The sequence below is a fragment of the Neomonachus schauinslandi genome, chromosome 4, assembly GCF_002201575.2.
Source record: "Neomonachus schauinslandi chromosome 4, ASM220157v2, whole genome shotgun sequence".
NCBI lineage: Eukaryota > Metazoa > Chordata > Mammalia > Carnivora > Phocidae > Neomonachus > Neomonachus schauinslandi.
In genome coordinates, this window is record NC_058406.1 from 38,041,445 (window position 1) to 38,059,699 (window position 18,255).

The 18,255-nt window shown below is 36.9% G+C and overlaps 1 protein-coding gene across 1 annotated transcript in view; it reads right to left on the reverse strand.

Moving 5' to 3' along the window:
• Positions 1–18,255, reverse strand: part of AGBL4 (AGBL carboxypeptidase 4) — a 1,445,284-nt gene that overhangs the window by 681,449 nt on the left and 745,580 nt on the right. The window contains exon 4 of the mRNA XM_021683893.1: positions 11,468–11,562. Coding sequence (XP_021539568.1) covers positions 11,468–11,562 — 95 coding nt within the window. The remainder of the gene's footprint in view (positions 1–11,467; positions 11,563–18,255) is intronic.

Sequence of the window (18,255 nt, forward strand, 5' to 3'; positions counted from 1 at the left end):
ATCTATCTATCTATCTATCTATCTATCTATCTATCTATCTATCTATCTAGGAATATTACTCAGCCATAAAAAAGAATGAAATTTTGCCATTTGCAACAACATGGATAGAGGTAGAGAGTATAATGCTAAGAGAAGTAAGTCAGTCAGAGATAGATAAATACCATATGATTTCACCCACATGTGGAATTTAAGAAACAAAACAAATGAGTAAAGGGGAAAAAAAAGAGAGAGACAAACCAAGAAACAAACTCTTAACTATAGAGAATAAACTGATGGTTACCATAGGGGAGCTGGGGGGAGGGATGGGTGAAATAGGTGATAGGGATTTAAGAGTACACTTATCATGATAAAGAAAGAGAGAGAGAAAGAGAAAGAAAGCAAGCAAGCATGGCTATAGATCTCTCACAGATTTGGGACAGATTCTTGGCTCTGCCTCTGACTAGTTATGTGACTCTTTTCTAAGCCTCAGTTTCCTCATCTGGAGGTGATAGTCTCTGACTTTCCTGCCTCCTAGAGCTATTGTGAGGATATCATGATGCAAAATCCTTTTGTAACAATAAAGTATTTTGCAGACTGTTTAATGTTGTGGCTCAAGAGTTGGACAAACTGGGTTCAAATATAATTGTTGAAGAACAGTTAGGAGTCTTTAGACAAATACTTCTCTGTCCTTTAGTTTCTTCCTGTGCAAAATAAGGGCTTTGGACTAGGTGATCACTAAGACTCCTTCCTCCTGAGATGTTGGCATCACATGACACAAACACCAGGTTTCCTCACTCATGTCCTGGCCTGTTTGCTGTGAGAGTTAGAGAGAAATCATACAGCACAGTAGCACAGGGAGTGTATTATTTGAGTTTAATTAATGGTAGCTATTATTGGTGCCATCCAAAGGCAAGAGGTAAGATTTGAATTCAGGTTTGACTGGTTGACCACAAAGCCAATGCTTTTTTCCTGCACCAAGCTGTTATCTTTCAGCCCCTTTACCTGGAATAAAAGAAAAGGGAGGCAGTATGGCAGCACAGAAGAAAGCAATGGGCTTGCCAGTCAGTCCCAAGTGGCCTCCAGGCTCTGCTCTGCTCTTACTTGCTGTATGATCTTGAGTGAGTCACCTCCCCTCCTCATAACAAACACAACAGAACCAGGTTAAATTCAGATTTCTCCACTCCAAAGCTTAAGCTATTAACCACTACTATACTAGAAAAAGGAAAAAGGATTAAGATTAAACTTAGCAACTCTACATTCAAATATCAGTTCTGCCACATTCTAGCTTTCCTAAACTATTAGGGCAAGTTACTTCATCATCCTGAGCCTTGGTATACTCATTTGTAAAACTGGGAAAGTGACAGATACCCTTCCCAAGGTTCCAAGAGAATCAAAGCATTTAGTACAAAATCTGAAAGCTGCTTACAGCAGAAAGATATACATTAATCTTGAATTAAATTGAATTGAACTCCATACAAGGAGACTGGAATCATAATATTTTAGGCCATAGTTTGAATATGAAGGGATCTTAGAAGTCACCACCTTCAGGTTCATTAACCAAATTCTCCTTGCCTCTTACTCATTTCCTCATTTGTCTCACCATCCCATGACTGGGATTGTAGCATAGATTCTTTCTCTCTTCCTTTCTGTGCTTCCTTCCATTTGAGTTTTGAGGTCAAAACAATTACAATAACTGTAATACTTTCCCAGTATGCCCTATAATTTGATTGGGAACACTGACAGTGATATGGATGGTCCACCTTCCCCCCCAGGGCAGAAATCCTCTCCACTTTCTCCCTGACAGGTGGACATCCTCTTTCTACTGAGGCAGCTCCAGAACTCACCACATGCTGAGAGTCCCTCAATGCTGGATAGGTTCTATTTATAGAACACACTGTAGAAAACTAAAGGAAATTGTTAGAAATTGTTACCAAGCTCAAAGTTTTCAACTTTTATTTGAAGGCCATGTGGCACAGTGAGGAAAGTGATAGGTAGACAATCATTCCCATGTGGGCTCCAGGCTCTGCTATGCACTTACTTGCTGTATGATTTGTGACAAGCCATATATCTTCTTGTATTTCTATTTCCCCATTTGAAAGACTGTGAATAATAATCTTTATCTTATATAGAGTAGTGAGAGATATCAGTCTGTTTTTTAAAATAAAATTTGATTCATATAACTGATAAGTGAAGCAGACAAAAGTACATTTGCTCTGGTGGAAATAAGAGAGAACAGCCTGCATTTTCACTGAGGTTTCTCCTTGACCTATGCTAGAACTCTCCAGGCAGCACAGGGTGAAAATTATCTAGAGTGGATAACTTTGCTGTGCTCTGTGTGAAGAAATGGTGGCACAGAGAGGTTAAGTGAGCTACTAGAAGACCCAGAGATGAAATATAGACTCAATGTTATTCCCACCCCACTGCCCTATTTCTAGTTCCACATTTCCTCAGGTTACATTATTCATTCTAGAATATGATTTTTAGAGTTTTTCCTTTTGTTACACATTCAAAAAGACCCTCCCCATGTTTCCCTCCCAACCCTCATTCAGTCTCTGGGAAGCTTCAGATCCTTCTGCACTTGTTGAAATTCTTCAAAATATTCTTATACTTTTTGGGCTTTTTTGTGAAGAGTGGGTTAAGTAATGTGGTTTTAACTTTTTGTTTTGAAATAATTATAGATTCTTATGGATTTTCAAAAACAGCACAGAGAGGTCTTGTGTACTCTTCATCTGGGTTCCCTCAAAGGCTGCATTTTACATAACTATAGTTATGAATAATGAGTAACAATTTCAAAACCAGGAAATTTACATTGGTACAACATGTGTGCATAGTTCTATGCCATTTTATCACATGTAATCACCACCATAATCAAGATATAGAACTATTTCATCACCATAAAGATCTCTCAGATGCTACCCCTTATGATCACACCACCCCACTATCATTTACCATCCTATATTATATGTTATACATAACTTATCACAGACTATTGGTGTTGAAATTTACCATTTTGAGGTAAGTGCAAAAACTCTACCTCCTTTTAAGTCCTTTTACCTTTCCACATATAATATGATTATGTTAAATATTTCCTCCACATACATTGAAAACTGAATCAATGTTATAATTATTGCTTCAACATCAAACATAATTTAGAAATGGAGAAAAAGGAGTTTATTGTATTTACCTATTTACTTTTTATGTTATTTCTTTCTTTCTGACATTCCAAGAGTCCTTCTTTTATAATTTTTTTTCTGTTTTAAGAACTTCCTTTTCCCATTCTTTTAGGGGAGGTCTTCCGTTGACGAATACTCTTTCCTTTTGATGAAATTTGTCCTTCTTCAAAATGTCTTGATTTCTTGAAGGATATTTTTGTCGGATATTAGATTCTAAGTTTGCAGTTCTTTTCTTTCAGTACTGAAGAACACTGTGCCACTTTCCTTTGGCCTCTATAGTTTCTGATGTGAAATCTGTTGTGTTCAAATTTATTTTCCCATATAGGTAAGGTATGATTTTCTCTCACTGTTTTCAAGATTCTTTCTTTCCTTAGTTTGATTATGATGTTTCTTGGCATGGATTTCCCTCACTTTTTTCCTGTTTCGGGTTCACTCATTCTCTTGAATCTGTAGGTTTATGTCTTTTGCCAAATTTGAGATTTCAGCCATTTCAAACAAATTTTTCACCTTTCCTTCTGGAATTCTAATGATATGAATGTTAGATTTTTGGTCCCACAGGTCCCTGAGGTTCTGTTCATTTTTCTTTTTAGTCTATTTTTTCTCCATTGTTTAGATCTAGTAACTTCTATTGTTCTGTCCTCAGGTTCATTTATTCTGTTCTTTACTCCCTGCACTCTGCTATTGATCCCATCTTCAAGTGGATGGTAGAAGTTCAGATTCCTCATGTGGTCTGACATCATAGAGAAGAGGAAAGGATTCATTACTGACTAGCAGGAATGAAATTCCCAGTTCCCTACTTTTCTCTGACACCACCTGGTGGAGGGTTGGAGCAAAGATGGAAGTCTAGGCTCTCCATTCCTCCTTTGTTGGTGAGGGTGGAAGTGGGCAATTTTTTACCATGGTGTTTGGCTAGAGCAGGCAATTACTATCTCCAAAGTTTTCTGTCTTACTGGGCTGAACCCCCCCTTTGTTGTCTTTTGTTTAGCAAGAATAGGCTTTTGGGAAGACTTGTTTTTTATCTATGCCCATTGGCATTTCTAGGTTTCTGGCTTCTCAAGCAACCATTCTAGCATATATGATGCAAAAATGAAACCCAGGGAACTCACCACTATATCATTTCTCAGGTCCTGAGAAACTTAGCCAGTCTTCCCTCTTCTCTCCACCTTTCAGGTCTTCTATGTTTGTTCCAAAAGTAATGTATATGGTTTTTATACTGTACTTAGTGGGAGAAATGAGGAAGAGTGCATCTACTCCATCCCTTCCCAGAATGTCTGTAATGTCTTACCTTTTTTTTTAATGCAATTATATTTATTTTTGGAAACTCGGTTTTGACACTATACTAATGCCAATATTCTTAAGACACAAGCTCAAATGAGAAAAACAACAAGCACCACCACAACAAAAAACAAAAGGACAATCTTACAGTTCCTAAACTAGTTTTTTTTTTCAATGACAATTCTTAATGCTGTCCAGATTGCAGTAAAACTGATAGATCAAAGGTAGCATTTTAAATTGGTGCAACATATTTTGAGAGCATGCATACCAGAAGCTTATAGTCATCAATCCTGTAATCACTCTTTTAGGAACTGATTCTAAAAAATAATTTGACAAATCTATCTATCTATCATCTATCTATCTAATATTTCTACTTTAGAAAAAATATATCAAATATATTAAAAAACTAAATGCTCACTAATGGAGATATGATAGAGTAAATTATGACATATAAAAACAGTAAACAATTCTCCAACTATGGTATAATGAACACTGGTAGAAAACATGAGAAACTGTTTTGATACAATGTTAAATGAAAAGAACAGACTATAAATGGGTATACATATTTGATTGCTGCTGTGTGAAAACGTGCTTATGGAAACAAAAACTAAAAAAGAATATGTAAAATTAAAACAACTGTTAGGCTTAGCAGAAGGATAATGGATTAATGAATTTATTTAACAAATATTTATTGAGTATGTCATATATACCAAGCACAGTTTGAGGTGCTAAGGATACACAAATGAATACAAAAATGATGAAAATCCCTATTCCCATGGCTTACTTTCTAATAGATGGAGAGACAGCTAACAAAATAAATAATACATTATAGTTTGCTAGATGGTAATAAGCACTATACAGAAGAATAAAGCAGGAAGATTAAGTATATGGGGGGCCAGGGGATATAATTTTATTGTAAATGTATGACTTATTTGTTTTTAAATGTGAATTCATTAATTTATAATTTTTAAATATTATTTTTGTAACAATAGAGTAAAGCCCCATTATTTCAGAAAATACATCTTTAATTTCGAAAGTTTAGTTTCTTTTTTCACAAGATCAAGACTAAAGATTATCATTAGATTAAGAATAATATAAGAGATTAAGAATAATATAGAGCCAATGTTATTTGTACATACTATCACTACACTTAATGCAAAAGGGCATTTATTTATTTACTTACTTATTTTAAAGATTTTATTTATTTTTTTGACAGAGAGACACAGCGAGAGAGGGAACACAAGCAGGGGGAGTGGGAGAGGGAGAAGCAGGCTTCCCGTAGAGCAGGGAGCCCGATGCGGGACTCGATCCCAGGACCCTGGGATGACCTGAGCCGAAGGCAGATGCTTAACAACTGAGCCACCCAGGTGCCCCTCAAAAGGGTATTTATTGTAACTGCCTGTTTACTTGTTGTCTGTCCCATGGACTTGTATCTTTTTCTGAATTTTTGTAGCCAAACTTTTGAAAGAACCATCTATATTTATAGTCTCCATTTCTTTACACTTTCTTCATCCCTCAACTCACTCATTATCTCATACAGCTGGCTTGAACTCCTGCCATGTCACTAGAATGGCAGTCAACAAAGTCTCTAATGACCTCTACATCACTACAAGCATTGGGTATTTTAAGACTAATTATCTTTTACCTTTCAGTAGCAATTGGCAGTGTTAGTCACTCCCTCTTTTTTAAAAAAGCCCTCTCTTCTTGGTTACATGACATCATACTAACTTGGTTTTCTTCCTACACCTCTGGCCAGTTCCTCTTAACCTCTTTTGTGAGTTTCTCATCCTCTATCCAACTTTTATTTATTTATTTTTAAAGATTTTATTTATTTATTTGACAGAGAGAGACACAATGAGAGAGGGAACACAAGCAGGGGGAGTGGGAGAGGGAGAAGCAGGCTTCCCGTGGAGTAGGGAGCCTGATGCAGGACTCGATCCCAGGACCCTGGGATCATGACCTGAGCCAAAGGCAGATGCCTACTGAGCCACCCAGGCACCCTCTATCCAACTTTTAAATTGAGGGATTTCTCAGAGCCCTGTCCTAATCTTCCCTCTTCAGTCCATACAACCTCCCTGGGAGACCACATCTGCCCCCACCATTCTAGTTATCATCTACAGGCTGATGACTCCTGAATCTGTACCTCCAGATTCCTCTCTTGGGTCTCTTACCAATAAACCCTACTGCCTACTTGACATCTGTACTTGGATATCTCTCAGGCATTTCTAGCTCTATGCTTCCAAGGCCAAGATCATCATCTCCTCTTTCCAACCAAATCTGCCAAAACTCTTTCCTCTTATAACCCTTGTCTTCAGTAAATAACACCACCAACCCTTCTGTTGTATATGCCAGAAAACCCCGGAGTCATCTAGAACTCCTACCTCTCTTTTACCCTCTACATCTATTCAATCAAAAGGTTAAATTGATTCAATCTTCTGTTAACCCTCAAATCCACCCACTTGTTTTCATCACTACTGTTACCAGTCTAATCCATCATCAGCTGTAGCCTAAGGTATTGCAAAAAACCTCCAAACAACTGCCCTCCTTCCAAGATATTCACTATTAAGCATTAAGACTGATCTTTCTAAACTGCCATTCTGATCATGCCCTGTTTAATTTCTTCAGTTTCTTTATAGTGCCTTCAGAATCAAGTCCAGCTCTTTACCTTGGCTTACAAAACTCTCCTCAATCTCACTCCTACCTACCTCTCTAGTCACCTTCTCTTTAGAATTTCATGTTCCAATCATATTGGCCTTTTCTCAACAAAAATGTAATGTTCTTTCTCATCCCTTTGTTTTCAAACACACTTTATTACTTCACACATATCCCTACTTACTATGATCTCACCTGTTCATCTTTCAGTTCTCAGCATAAGTAACATACCTACGAAAGGTCTCTTATCCTTGAAGCAGGTTAAGTCTTAAATGCTGAATAGTTTCCACAGCATGCTAAATTCTCCTGGTTGTCACAGTTATCACTTTACTATATTTACATGTTTGATGCCTAGCCCAGTAGACTATGAGCTTTATGATAACAGTAATCATATGTCTCCCTATTATTTTGTTCTGATACCTTGCATAATTCCTGGTCTACTGTAACTACTTATAAGGATTTATTGACAGGGAGAAGGAGGGAGGGAAGAAGGAAGGAAGGAGAAAGGTTAGGAAGAAAAGGAGAGAGAAAGAGAAGGCATAATGCTCACCCAATCAGCCTTGAATGAGTTGGGGAAAAAGGAAAGAAATGGTCAGGGAATTTACTGAATTCACAAGCTATTTGAAACTTTTTAAAGTTACCCATTTCACATGTGTTTCTTATAAAACTGAAAAAGCTACTTTGCATTTTACAGTGAGGAGACTGAGGCTTATAAAATAAATGTCATAGCTCATCATGTTATATCTGCCATCTGGAATTCCATTTCCTTAATTTTGTTCATGTCCAAGTGCACCCAAAGGTTCTCCTTTACTCTCCACAGCCCTAATCATGTAATTTTCTTTGTCTTCTCTAATCCCACAGCATACTTTATTTTAGCACAATACTCTTTATTTTGTACTTATTTCTGTTTGTGTTTCAACTTGTAGAAAATAAAATTTTAAAGAAATAATCCAGATCAGATTATTCATATTATCAGATTCATATTATCACCCCAAGACCTAGCACAAAGTTAGATGTTCAATAAAATTGTGTTAAATGGAAGCCACTTTTGAGATTTAGTCTAACCTCCTCAATCTACTATAATGGACAAGTCGATCAGAAAAGTTATTTCAGATCTACCAAAGGCCAAACAGCAGCATGTAAGCCCCTGCTTCTTTGTGTCTCCTTCTTCCACTTTCCCTGTGCATAGAATACGGGAGGAATAGTAAACTTGGGAGTCCTGAGGTCTCTGGCTAATGCTACCACTTACTGCTTGTACACATATCCTAGACTTAGCTTCTGCTTAAGTAAGAATATAGATTTTGGCTGTCTTGTAATGCCAGTTCCCTGCAGTGCCTATCACAAAGCAATTTCAGCCTTGGACAATATTAAAAAATATTAATGAACTGCTGCTGCATAAACTTGAGCCTTAACAACCAACACTTCTTAAGAACTCTAATATGGAAACAAAATTAGAGTGAACTAAAATAGGCAGAAAATTTCTGAATATTTTAGCTTCTCCATTTTGGTGCTAGGTATTCTGACTTTATCTCCTCAAGGCAGAACAATCTTGAGTAGCCATATATTTGCACAATGGCTTTTAGTTGCTTTTTTGTTCATCAGCTTTCTACAACTAGTTGATTACCAAACTTATGCTAAGGCCTGAAGGCATCTTTACTTGGCATCAGTTATGGGCCCCTATAACAGAGGTGAAGAAGAATGTCTTATTTCACCTTCAAAAGGTGAAAGTGTCTTTTCCTAATCTAGTACATATTTCATCCAGGAAATTGAGAATTTTTATTATTTGTCATGAGGTAAGAATTTTTCCAAGGCCTGTTTGGAATATTAAAGGAAGTGAAATCCCTAGATAAGAAAGGTATCAGAAACTTCTTTTGTTTGGTTGCCTTGGATTTGGAGAAAACCAGAATTAGGAAAACACCTAGAGTAGATATTCTAATACTGGAATCTACAATGTATTTGTCAGTTTTGAGTCAGGCTGTTGTCTAGAATCCTAAATTATAATGGACTCTTCAGGGCCAATAAAATAGAATAATCTGAGAGCCAAACAGTCATGTACAATTTTTGTGTTGCCCTAAGAACATTTAGAATGACTATTGGAAGACAGGTTCTGGTACAGGTAACTGACACAAGAAAGAGAAGAAAGTCCTAAGCAGAAAACACCAAAGGGACAGAAAGAATCCTTAGAACAAACCAGTAGCAAGGATTATAACAATTATGGCATGTACAGATCAGTTAATAAAATTCTAAAAAGAAAATTCCCTTTCAGGACAGATCTTTTCTGTCATATACATACTGTATCCCCAATATCTAGAATAGTATGTGATACATTAAGATGATCAATAAAGTCCTACTAAGTGAACAATATCTCAGTCTGGCTTTAAGAAATGGGACTATGAAGGAATGTGAGTAGTTTTGCATCCAAAGTCTGGGGTTAGCAAAGTCAAAAAGATGAGAGATGAGACATATCAACAGCCTGATTTGCTCTGGTACCTCATACCTTACCAGCCTGATGAACTACAATAAACTGAATTCTGAATATTTAAGCTTTTTCAGACTATTAGAGAAGCCCCATGACTGGATAATGGCTGCTGCTGAGAGCCTGCCAATACTGGATAAGAGTACTAACTTCATCCTCAGATATTATAATATAAATGCAAGGACTCATTAACATTTTAAAATCTTGTCAAGAGCCCTGACAGAGAGGCCCCAGATGATAATCCATAAGAAACAAAACAAAACAAAATGAAATGATTAAAGCTTAAGGATTTTAAAAGCACAAAAAAAAAAAAAAAAAGAGAGAAGACTCCAGCATTGAACAGTTGGGGAAAAGGGATGGTGATTATGGTTGCTGTGTAAGATCCTAACATAGAGCCTCATAAAAGAAATACAATGTTATTTTGAGGACCCTCATGATCAGATCAACAGTGATGTCCTTTTGTTGGCAAGGTTTGAAGTACACATCTACACATACACCTATTAACAGAGAGATGTGCTATATTATTATCCACTGGGCTGAGTTCAGAAATTCAAAACAAAGGCCTACCCCTTGCCCAGATTCCATTGTCAAAAGGAGATCCAGGAATGGCAGTATAGTTGACTTGATGCAGCAAAGCAAAAAAAAAAAAAAAAAAAAAAGCCCAGGAAGATATTTTTATCTTTTAATAAACAGTTTTCATTATCATCCAATGCCTACACTTTTACAAACCTGAGCTTCTCAGCCCAGCATTTATAGAAAATTGCCAAGTATCATTTGTAGATAAAAGCACAATTCAATATTTATGAATTGCTAGTTTTCTATAAATATAGACATTTGGAGATGATCTTCTCACTAGTCATTAAAATTTGAACAGGGATCAAAGCTAGAATAATATTAACAAATACTCACATTTGTATAGTGTTTTACATAATACTATTAATAATAGATGACATTTATTGAGCACTTAGCAAGTACCAGGCACTTTACATGTAAATTCTCATAACGAATTCAGTTTAGTTCAACAAGCATTCAATTAATACCTACTGTGTGATAGATGAATAACATTGGTTTCTATCTTTAAAAACTCTCATTTTTGGTGCATTCAATCAATGTTTGTTGAAAGAATAAATGAATGGATGGATGAAAAATTAACTGGTTTGGATGGTACTGTGGGGTAATAAAAATAACACAGGCTCCTCTCAGTACCTATGGTATAGAGAAAGTACTTACCCTCTCCTAGCCTCAACTTTTTCATCCCTAATATAGGAATATTTAAGCTCTCCCTTGCAAAACTGTTGTGATAATACTGACAGCAAATGTAAAATATGTAAAAAGAACAGGCTCTCAGTAAGTGAGAGCAGTTATCATCATCATGACTACCATAATTATTACTATTTTAAACAAGCCTATCAAACTCTCCTCACCCTCGCTATAGCAATGAACAAGTATAATTTTAACATGCACAAAGCACACAACATCTATATAAAAATGCCACAAAGAAACCATCAAAGCAAGGGAAATCTACTAAACTGTAGTTCCCAATGTTCTGCCAGGTTACTATACAACATCTCTGCTCAGGCTAGGAAACAAAAATAAAACAACATAGAATGAATTTCAGTTACATTTCCAAAGACACCATGATAAAAGGCCAACAGGACAGGAAGTTTACCAAATAACAGACTGTACCTTCCCTCATAATGGAATGCTGGTCACTCCATATGTGGAACCATGTTCCCTATTCCAACATTGTCAAAGAGCCATACCCTCGACCTAGAACCCAGACAATAGCCATCAAGAAATTCATCTTACTCCTCTCAGTGCCAGTGAGGTTAAGCCCTAGTCATCCAGCACATAAACTTTGAGACCTGGGTCAAATTCCCAACCAGAAGTAGGCCCCGTTCTGGTCACTTACCATTTGGGTCTGCTTGTAGATTTCACCATAGGAGCCATTCCATCTCTATAAAGACTCTTGGTTTTACTGAAGTTAACAATGTTGAAAATGACTCTCTGAAAAAAAAGGAAAAAAGTTTATCAGAAGACTATGCTATGCAAGTTGTCACTTCCTGCTAATCAGGAATGGAAATGATAAGCAAGGTTACAGGAAGCCATATGGACTAGTTGCCAACAGTATAGTGAGAATAAATGGTGCCCGTAGAAAGTCAATGTATTTGTGCCAGCTTAGCACAGTAGTCAAGAGCACAGACTCTGAAACCTGGAAGCTTGAGTTTTAATCCCACTCTACCACCCTCAAGTCATGTGACCTTGCCAAGCTACTAAACCTTTCTATGTTCCAGTTTCCTCATTTGAAAAATGGCAATAATAACAGTACTTAGGATTACTGATGATAATTAAATAAGGTAATATATGTACAGTGTTTGGAACCATGCTTTGTACATAGTTAATGCTACATAAATTTTAGCTATTATTAACTGTGCCCTTTCTTGAGGCTGACCTACAATTTATATGGAAATGAGTAATAGTATTATTAGAGTAAGAGTATTACATTTGAAGTTCAGAAAAGATAATAACTGAAGGCAAAATTGAAGTTTAAAAGTTCTGCAACTGTTCAGCACCCCTTTTACTAGACCTGGAGGATATATGTCCTCTTCTGCACCTCCTTTTGTTATCCTTCACTGGGGGCCAGGGGTACTGAGCTCAACCCTAATTTCAGCATCAATTTATAGAAGCATAGGTACTTGGGGAAGTCCCCTCCCTCTCTGGGCTTCATGTTTAAAATGGAGCAGTGGAGTGCTCTAGATGACTAAAATCTTTCCAGGAGGGTAGTATAGGTAAAAGAGATCAGTCTTTGTTTTAGTAAACAGTTTCATTATTATAAGTGGAGAGGAGAGATGGGGAAAGAGAAGAGAATTGGGGTTAAAAGACACTCAATGACCATTGAAATTGTCCAAAAGAGAGAGTATGAGAACCAGATCAAAGGCAGCAAGAATAGTCAGAGAAATAGGAGAACTTTCAAAAGGTTACCATAGGCTAGTTTTTCTATCCATAGGTGTTGAAAGAGAGCGAAGCATCAAAATTCACATCTAATTTCATTGAGCAAATATTTATTGTCTGATGTATTATATAATAGCAACGGCCAGGAATTTTATACATTTTTATAAATGTTTAAATACTCTACTATAACTATACAAAATATTACCAACTCCATTTTACAGATGTGGAAACTGAGCTCAGGGAAGTTAATTAATTTGTCCAAAGCCATGCAATTAATATATGGAGAGTTGATATTTAAATCCAGGGAATAAACAAGATAAGTAAAACGTCCATGATCTCTACCCTTGAGTTACTCAATAAGGTTCCAGAATTCTTTTAACTATAACCAAGCCTGTTTTGTAAAGTAAGGGCAAAAATAAATAAAATGGTAATTCTTTAACCTTTTAAAATTTTGTTTACTTAAAAGAGAAAATCAAAGCTATTTTCTCTGGCATCGCATTTGGGACTAACATAAAATGCTTTGTTCTATGAAATAAGTTCTTAGGAATAACGTGTTTTCCTTTCTGCTCAGAGACCCAGTTACTGACCCCATCACCAGGCATTTCAGATGCAGACCTCTCTTCAGTCATTAAATTAAGTCATCAAGAATGTCTAAGACTGTTCAGTTATTAATAACCTGGACCCAGGGGCGCCTGGGTGGCTCAATCGTTAAGCATCTGCCTTACGCTCAGGTCATGATCCCAGGGTCCTGGGATCGAGCCCTGCATCAGTCTCCCTGCTCAGCGGGAAGTCTGCTTCTCCCACTCTCACTCTCACTGCTTGTGTTCCCTCTCTTGCTGTGTCTCTCTCTGTCAAATAAATAAATAAAATCTTAAAACAATGACAACAACAACAAAAAAACACCTGGACCTGCCTGTTTTCAGTTTAATTACTTTTCCCAGGGTCTTGGCTGCTGTCTGATTTAAGAAAATAAGTATCAAGGGGACAAATGGCCTTTGAAACTCACAGGGCTTAATCCCCCTTTTCTGAGATTTTCCAGGTATCAGATCTATTTCCAGTGAACCTGGAAGCCATATTGCTCTTTTAGGATCTAGATTAATGCTAAATATAAGGGAAAATCTAATACAGAAATAATGTTCATATGTGTAGCTGGAATAAAGAAATGAGAAAGTGAAATATCTTTTGATCATTAATATCCTACTATCCTCTGCCCAGTAAAATTACCCAGGTCTTTTAAATATGCAATATTATTTCCTGACTTGTTAATTTTAGCCATTCTGACTGGTGTGAGGTGGTATCCCATTGAGGTTTTGATTTGGATTTCCTTGATGCCGGGCGATGTTGAGCTTTTTCATGTGTCTGTTGGCCATTTGGATGTCTTCTTTGGAAAAATGTCTGTTCATGTCTTCTGCCCATTTCTTGACTGGATCATTTGTTCTTTAGGTGTTGAGTTTCATAAGTTCTTTATAGATTTTGGATACTAGCCCTTGATCTGATATGTGATTTGCAAATATCTTCTCCATTCTGTCGGTTGTCTTTTGGTTTTGTTGACTGTTTCCTTTGCTGTGCAAAAGCTTTTTATCTTGATGAAGTCCCAATAGTTCATTTTTGCCCTTGCTTCCCTTGCCTTTGGTGATGATTCTAGGAAGAAGTTGCTGCAGCTGAGGTCAAAGAGGTTGCTGCCTGTGTTCTCCTTTAGGATTTTGATGGACTCCTGTCTCACACTGAAGTCTTTCATCCATTTTGAGTCTATTTCTGTGTGTGGTGTAAGGAAATGGTCCAGTTTCATTCTTCTGCATATGACTGTCCAATTTTCCCAACACCATTTGTTGAAGAGACTGTCTTTTTTCCATTGGACATTCTTCCCTGCTTTGTCGAAGATTAGTTGACCATAGAGTTGAGGGTCCATTTCTGGGCTCTCTACTCTGTTCCACTGATCTATGTGTCTGTTTTTGTGCTAGTACCAAACTGTCTTGATGATGACAGCTTTGTAATAGAGCTTGAAGTCCGGAATTACGATGCCATCAGCTTTGCTTTTCTTTTTGGACATTCCTCTGGCTATTCGGGGTCTTTTCTGGTTCCATACAAATTTTAGGATTATTTGTTCCATTTCTTTGAAAAAAGTGGATGGTATATTGATAGGGATTGCATTGAATGTGTGATTGCTCTAGGTAGCATTGACATCTTCACAATAATTATTCTTCCAATCCATGAGCTTGGAATGTTTTTCCATTTCTTTGTGTCTTCCTCAATTTCTTTCATGAGGATTTTAGAGTTTTCTAAGTACAGAATCTTTGCCTCTTTGGTTAGATTTATTCCTAGGTATCTTATGGTTTGGGGTGCAATTATAAAAGTGATTGATTCCTTAATTTCTCTTTCTTCTGTCTTGTTGGTGTATAGGAATGTCACTGAATTCTGTGCATTGATTTTATATCCTGCCACTTTACTGAATTCCTGGATGAGTTCTAGCAGTTTTGGGGTGGTCTTTTGGGTTTTCCACATAAAGTATCATATCATCTGCAAACAGTGAGAGTTTGACTTCTTCTTTGCCAATTTGGATGCCTTTTATTTCTTTTTGTTGTCTGATTGCTGTCGCTAGGACTTCTAGTACTATGTTGAATAGCAGTGGTGAGAGTGGACATCCCTGCTGTGTTCCTGACCTTAGGGGGAAAGCTCTCAGTTTTTCCCCATTGAGAATGATATTCACTGTAGGTTTTTCATAGATGGCTTTTATGATATTGAGGTATGTATCCTCTATCCCTATACTCTGAAGACTTTTGATGAAGAAAGGATGCTGTACTTTGTTAAATGCTTTTTCTGCATCTTTGAGAGGATCATATGGTTTTTGTTCTTTCTTTTATTAATGTATTGTATCACATTGATTGATTTGCGGATGTTGAACCAACCCTGCAGCCCAGGAATAAATCCCATTTGGTAGTGGTGAATAATCCTTTTAATGTAGTGTTGGATCCTATTGGCTAGTATTTTGGTGAGAATTTTTGCATCCATGTTCATCAAGGATATTGGTCTGTAATTCTCCTTTTTGATGGGGTCTTTGTCTGGTTTGGGGATCAAGGTTATGCTGGCCTCATAAAACGAGTTTGGAAGTTTTTTCCATTTCTATCTTTTGGAACAGTTTCAGAAAAATAGGTATTAATTCTCCTTTAAATGTTTGGTAGAATTCCCCTGGGAAGCCATCTGGCCCTGGGCTTTTGTTTGTTGGGAGATTTTTGATGACTGCTTCAATTTCCTTAGCGGTTATAGGTCTGTTCAGGTTTTCTATTTCTCCCTGGTTCAGTTTTGGTAGTTGATACATCTCTAGGAATGCATCCATTTCTTCCAGATTATCTAATTTGCTAGCATATAGTTGCTCATAATATGGTCTTATAATTAATTGTATTTCTTTGGTGCTGGTTGTGATCTCTCCTCTTTCATTCATGATTTTATTTATTTGGGTCATTTCTCTTTTCTTTTGGTAAGTCTGGCCAGGGGGTTATCAATCTTATTAATTGTTTCAAAGAACCAGCTCCTAGTTTCGTTGATCTGTTCTACTGTTCTTTTGGTTTCTATTTCATTGATTTCTGCTCTGATCTTTATTATTTCTCTTCTCCTGCTGGGTTTAGGCTTTATTTGCTGTTCTTTCTCCAGCTCCTTTAGGTATAGGTTTAGGTTGTGTATTTCAGACCTTTCTTGTTTCTTGAGACAGGCTTGTATTGCTATATACTTTCCTCTTAGGACCGCCTTTGCTGCATCCCAAAGATTTTGAACAGTTGTGTTTTCATTTTCATTGGTTTCCATGAATTTTTAAAATTCTTCTTTAATTGCCTGGTTGACCCATTCATTCTTTAGTAGGATGCTCTTTAGCCTCCATGTATTTGAGTTCTTTCCAACTTTCCTCTTGTGACTGAATTTTTGTTTCAAAGCATTGTGGTCCGAAAATATGCAGGGAATTATCCCAATCTTTTGGTACCGGTTGAGATCTGATTTGTGACCTAGGATGTGATCTATTCTGGAGAATGTTCCATGGGCACTAGAGAAGAATGTGTGTTCTGTTGCTTTGGGATGGAATGTTCTGAATATATCTGTGAACTCCATTTGTTCCAGTGTGTCAGTTAAAGTCTTTATTTCCTTGTTGATCTTTTGTTTAGATGATTTGTCCATTTCAGTGAGAGGGGTGTTAAAGTCACCTACTATTATTGTATTGTTGTCAATGTGTTTCTTTGCTTTTGTTATTAATTGGCTTATATAATTGGCTGCTCCCATTTTAGGGGCATAGACATTTACAATTGTTACATCTTCTTCTTGGATAGACCCTTTAAGCATGATATAGTGTCCTTCCTCATCTGTTATTATAGTCTTTGGTTTAAAATCTAACTTGTCTGATATATGGACTGCCACCCCAGCTTTCTTTTGGTGTCCATTAGCATGGTAAATGGTTTTCCACCCCCTCACTTTCAATCTAGAGGTGTCTTTGGGTCTAAAATGAGTCTCTTGCAGGCAGTATATCGATGGGTCTTGTTTTTTTATCCAATCTGATAGCCTGTGTCTTTTGATTGGGGCATTTAGCCCATATACATTCAGGGTAGCTATTGAAAGATATGAATTTAGTGCCGTGGAATTGCCTGTAAGGTGACTGTTACTGTATATTGTCTGTGTTCCTTTCTGGTCTATGTTACTTTTAGGCTCTCTCTTTTGCTTAGAGGACCCCTTTTAATATTTCCTATAGGGCTGGAATCGTGTTTGCAAATCCCTTTAGTTTTTGTTTGTCCTGGAAGCTTTTTATCTCTCCTTCTAGTTTCAATGACAGCCTAGCTGGATATGGTATTCTTGGCTGCATATTTTTCTCATTTAGAGCTCTGAATATACCATGCCAGTCCTATCTGTCCTGCCAGGTCTCTGTGGATAGGTCTGTTGCCAATCTAATGCTTCTTTCATTGTAGGTTACAGATCTCTTGTTCTGAGCTGCTTTCAGGATTTTCTCTTTGTCTCTGACACTTGTAAGTTTTACTATAAGATGTTGGGGTGCTGACCTATTTTTATTGATTTTCATGGTGTTCACTGTGCCTCCTGGATTTTGATACTTGTTTCCTTCCCCAAATTAGGGAAGTTCTCTGCTATAATTTGCTCCAATATACTTTCTGCCCCTCTCTCTCTTTCTTCTTCTTCTGGGATGCCAATTATTCTAATATTGTTTCGTCTTATGGTATCACTTCTCTCTCAAATTCTGCCCTCGTGATCCAGTAGTTGTTTATCTCTCTTTTTCTCTGCTTCTTTATTTTCCATCATTTGGTCTTCTATATCACTGTTTCTCTCTTCTGCCTCATTTATCCTAGCAGTTAGAGCCTCCATTTTTGATTGCACCTCCTTAATAGCCTTTTTGATTTCGACTTGGTTAGATTTTAGTTCTTTTATTTCTCCAGAAAGGGTTTCTCTAATATCTTCCATGCTTTTTTCAAGCCCAGCTAGTATCTTTAAAATCATCATTCTGAACTCTAGTTCCGAAATCTTACTAATGTCCATATTGATTAGGTCCCTGGCAGTAAGTACTGCCTCTTGTTCTTTTTTTTGAGGTGGTTTTTCCTGTCTTGTCATTTTGTCCAGAGGAGAATAGATGAATGAGAGAACAAAATGCTAATAGGGTAAAAATTACCCCAGAAAAATATACACTTAACCAATCAGAAGAGACCTGAAACTGGGGAAAAGAAAGGGAAGAAATAAAAAAAAAAAGAAAAGAAAAAGAAAAAAGAA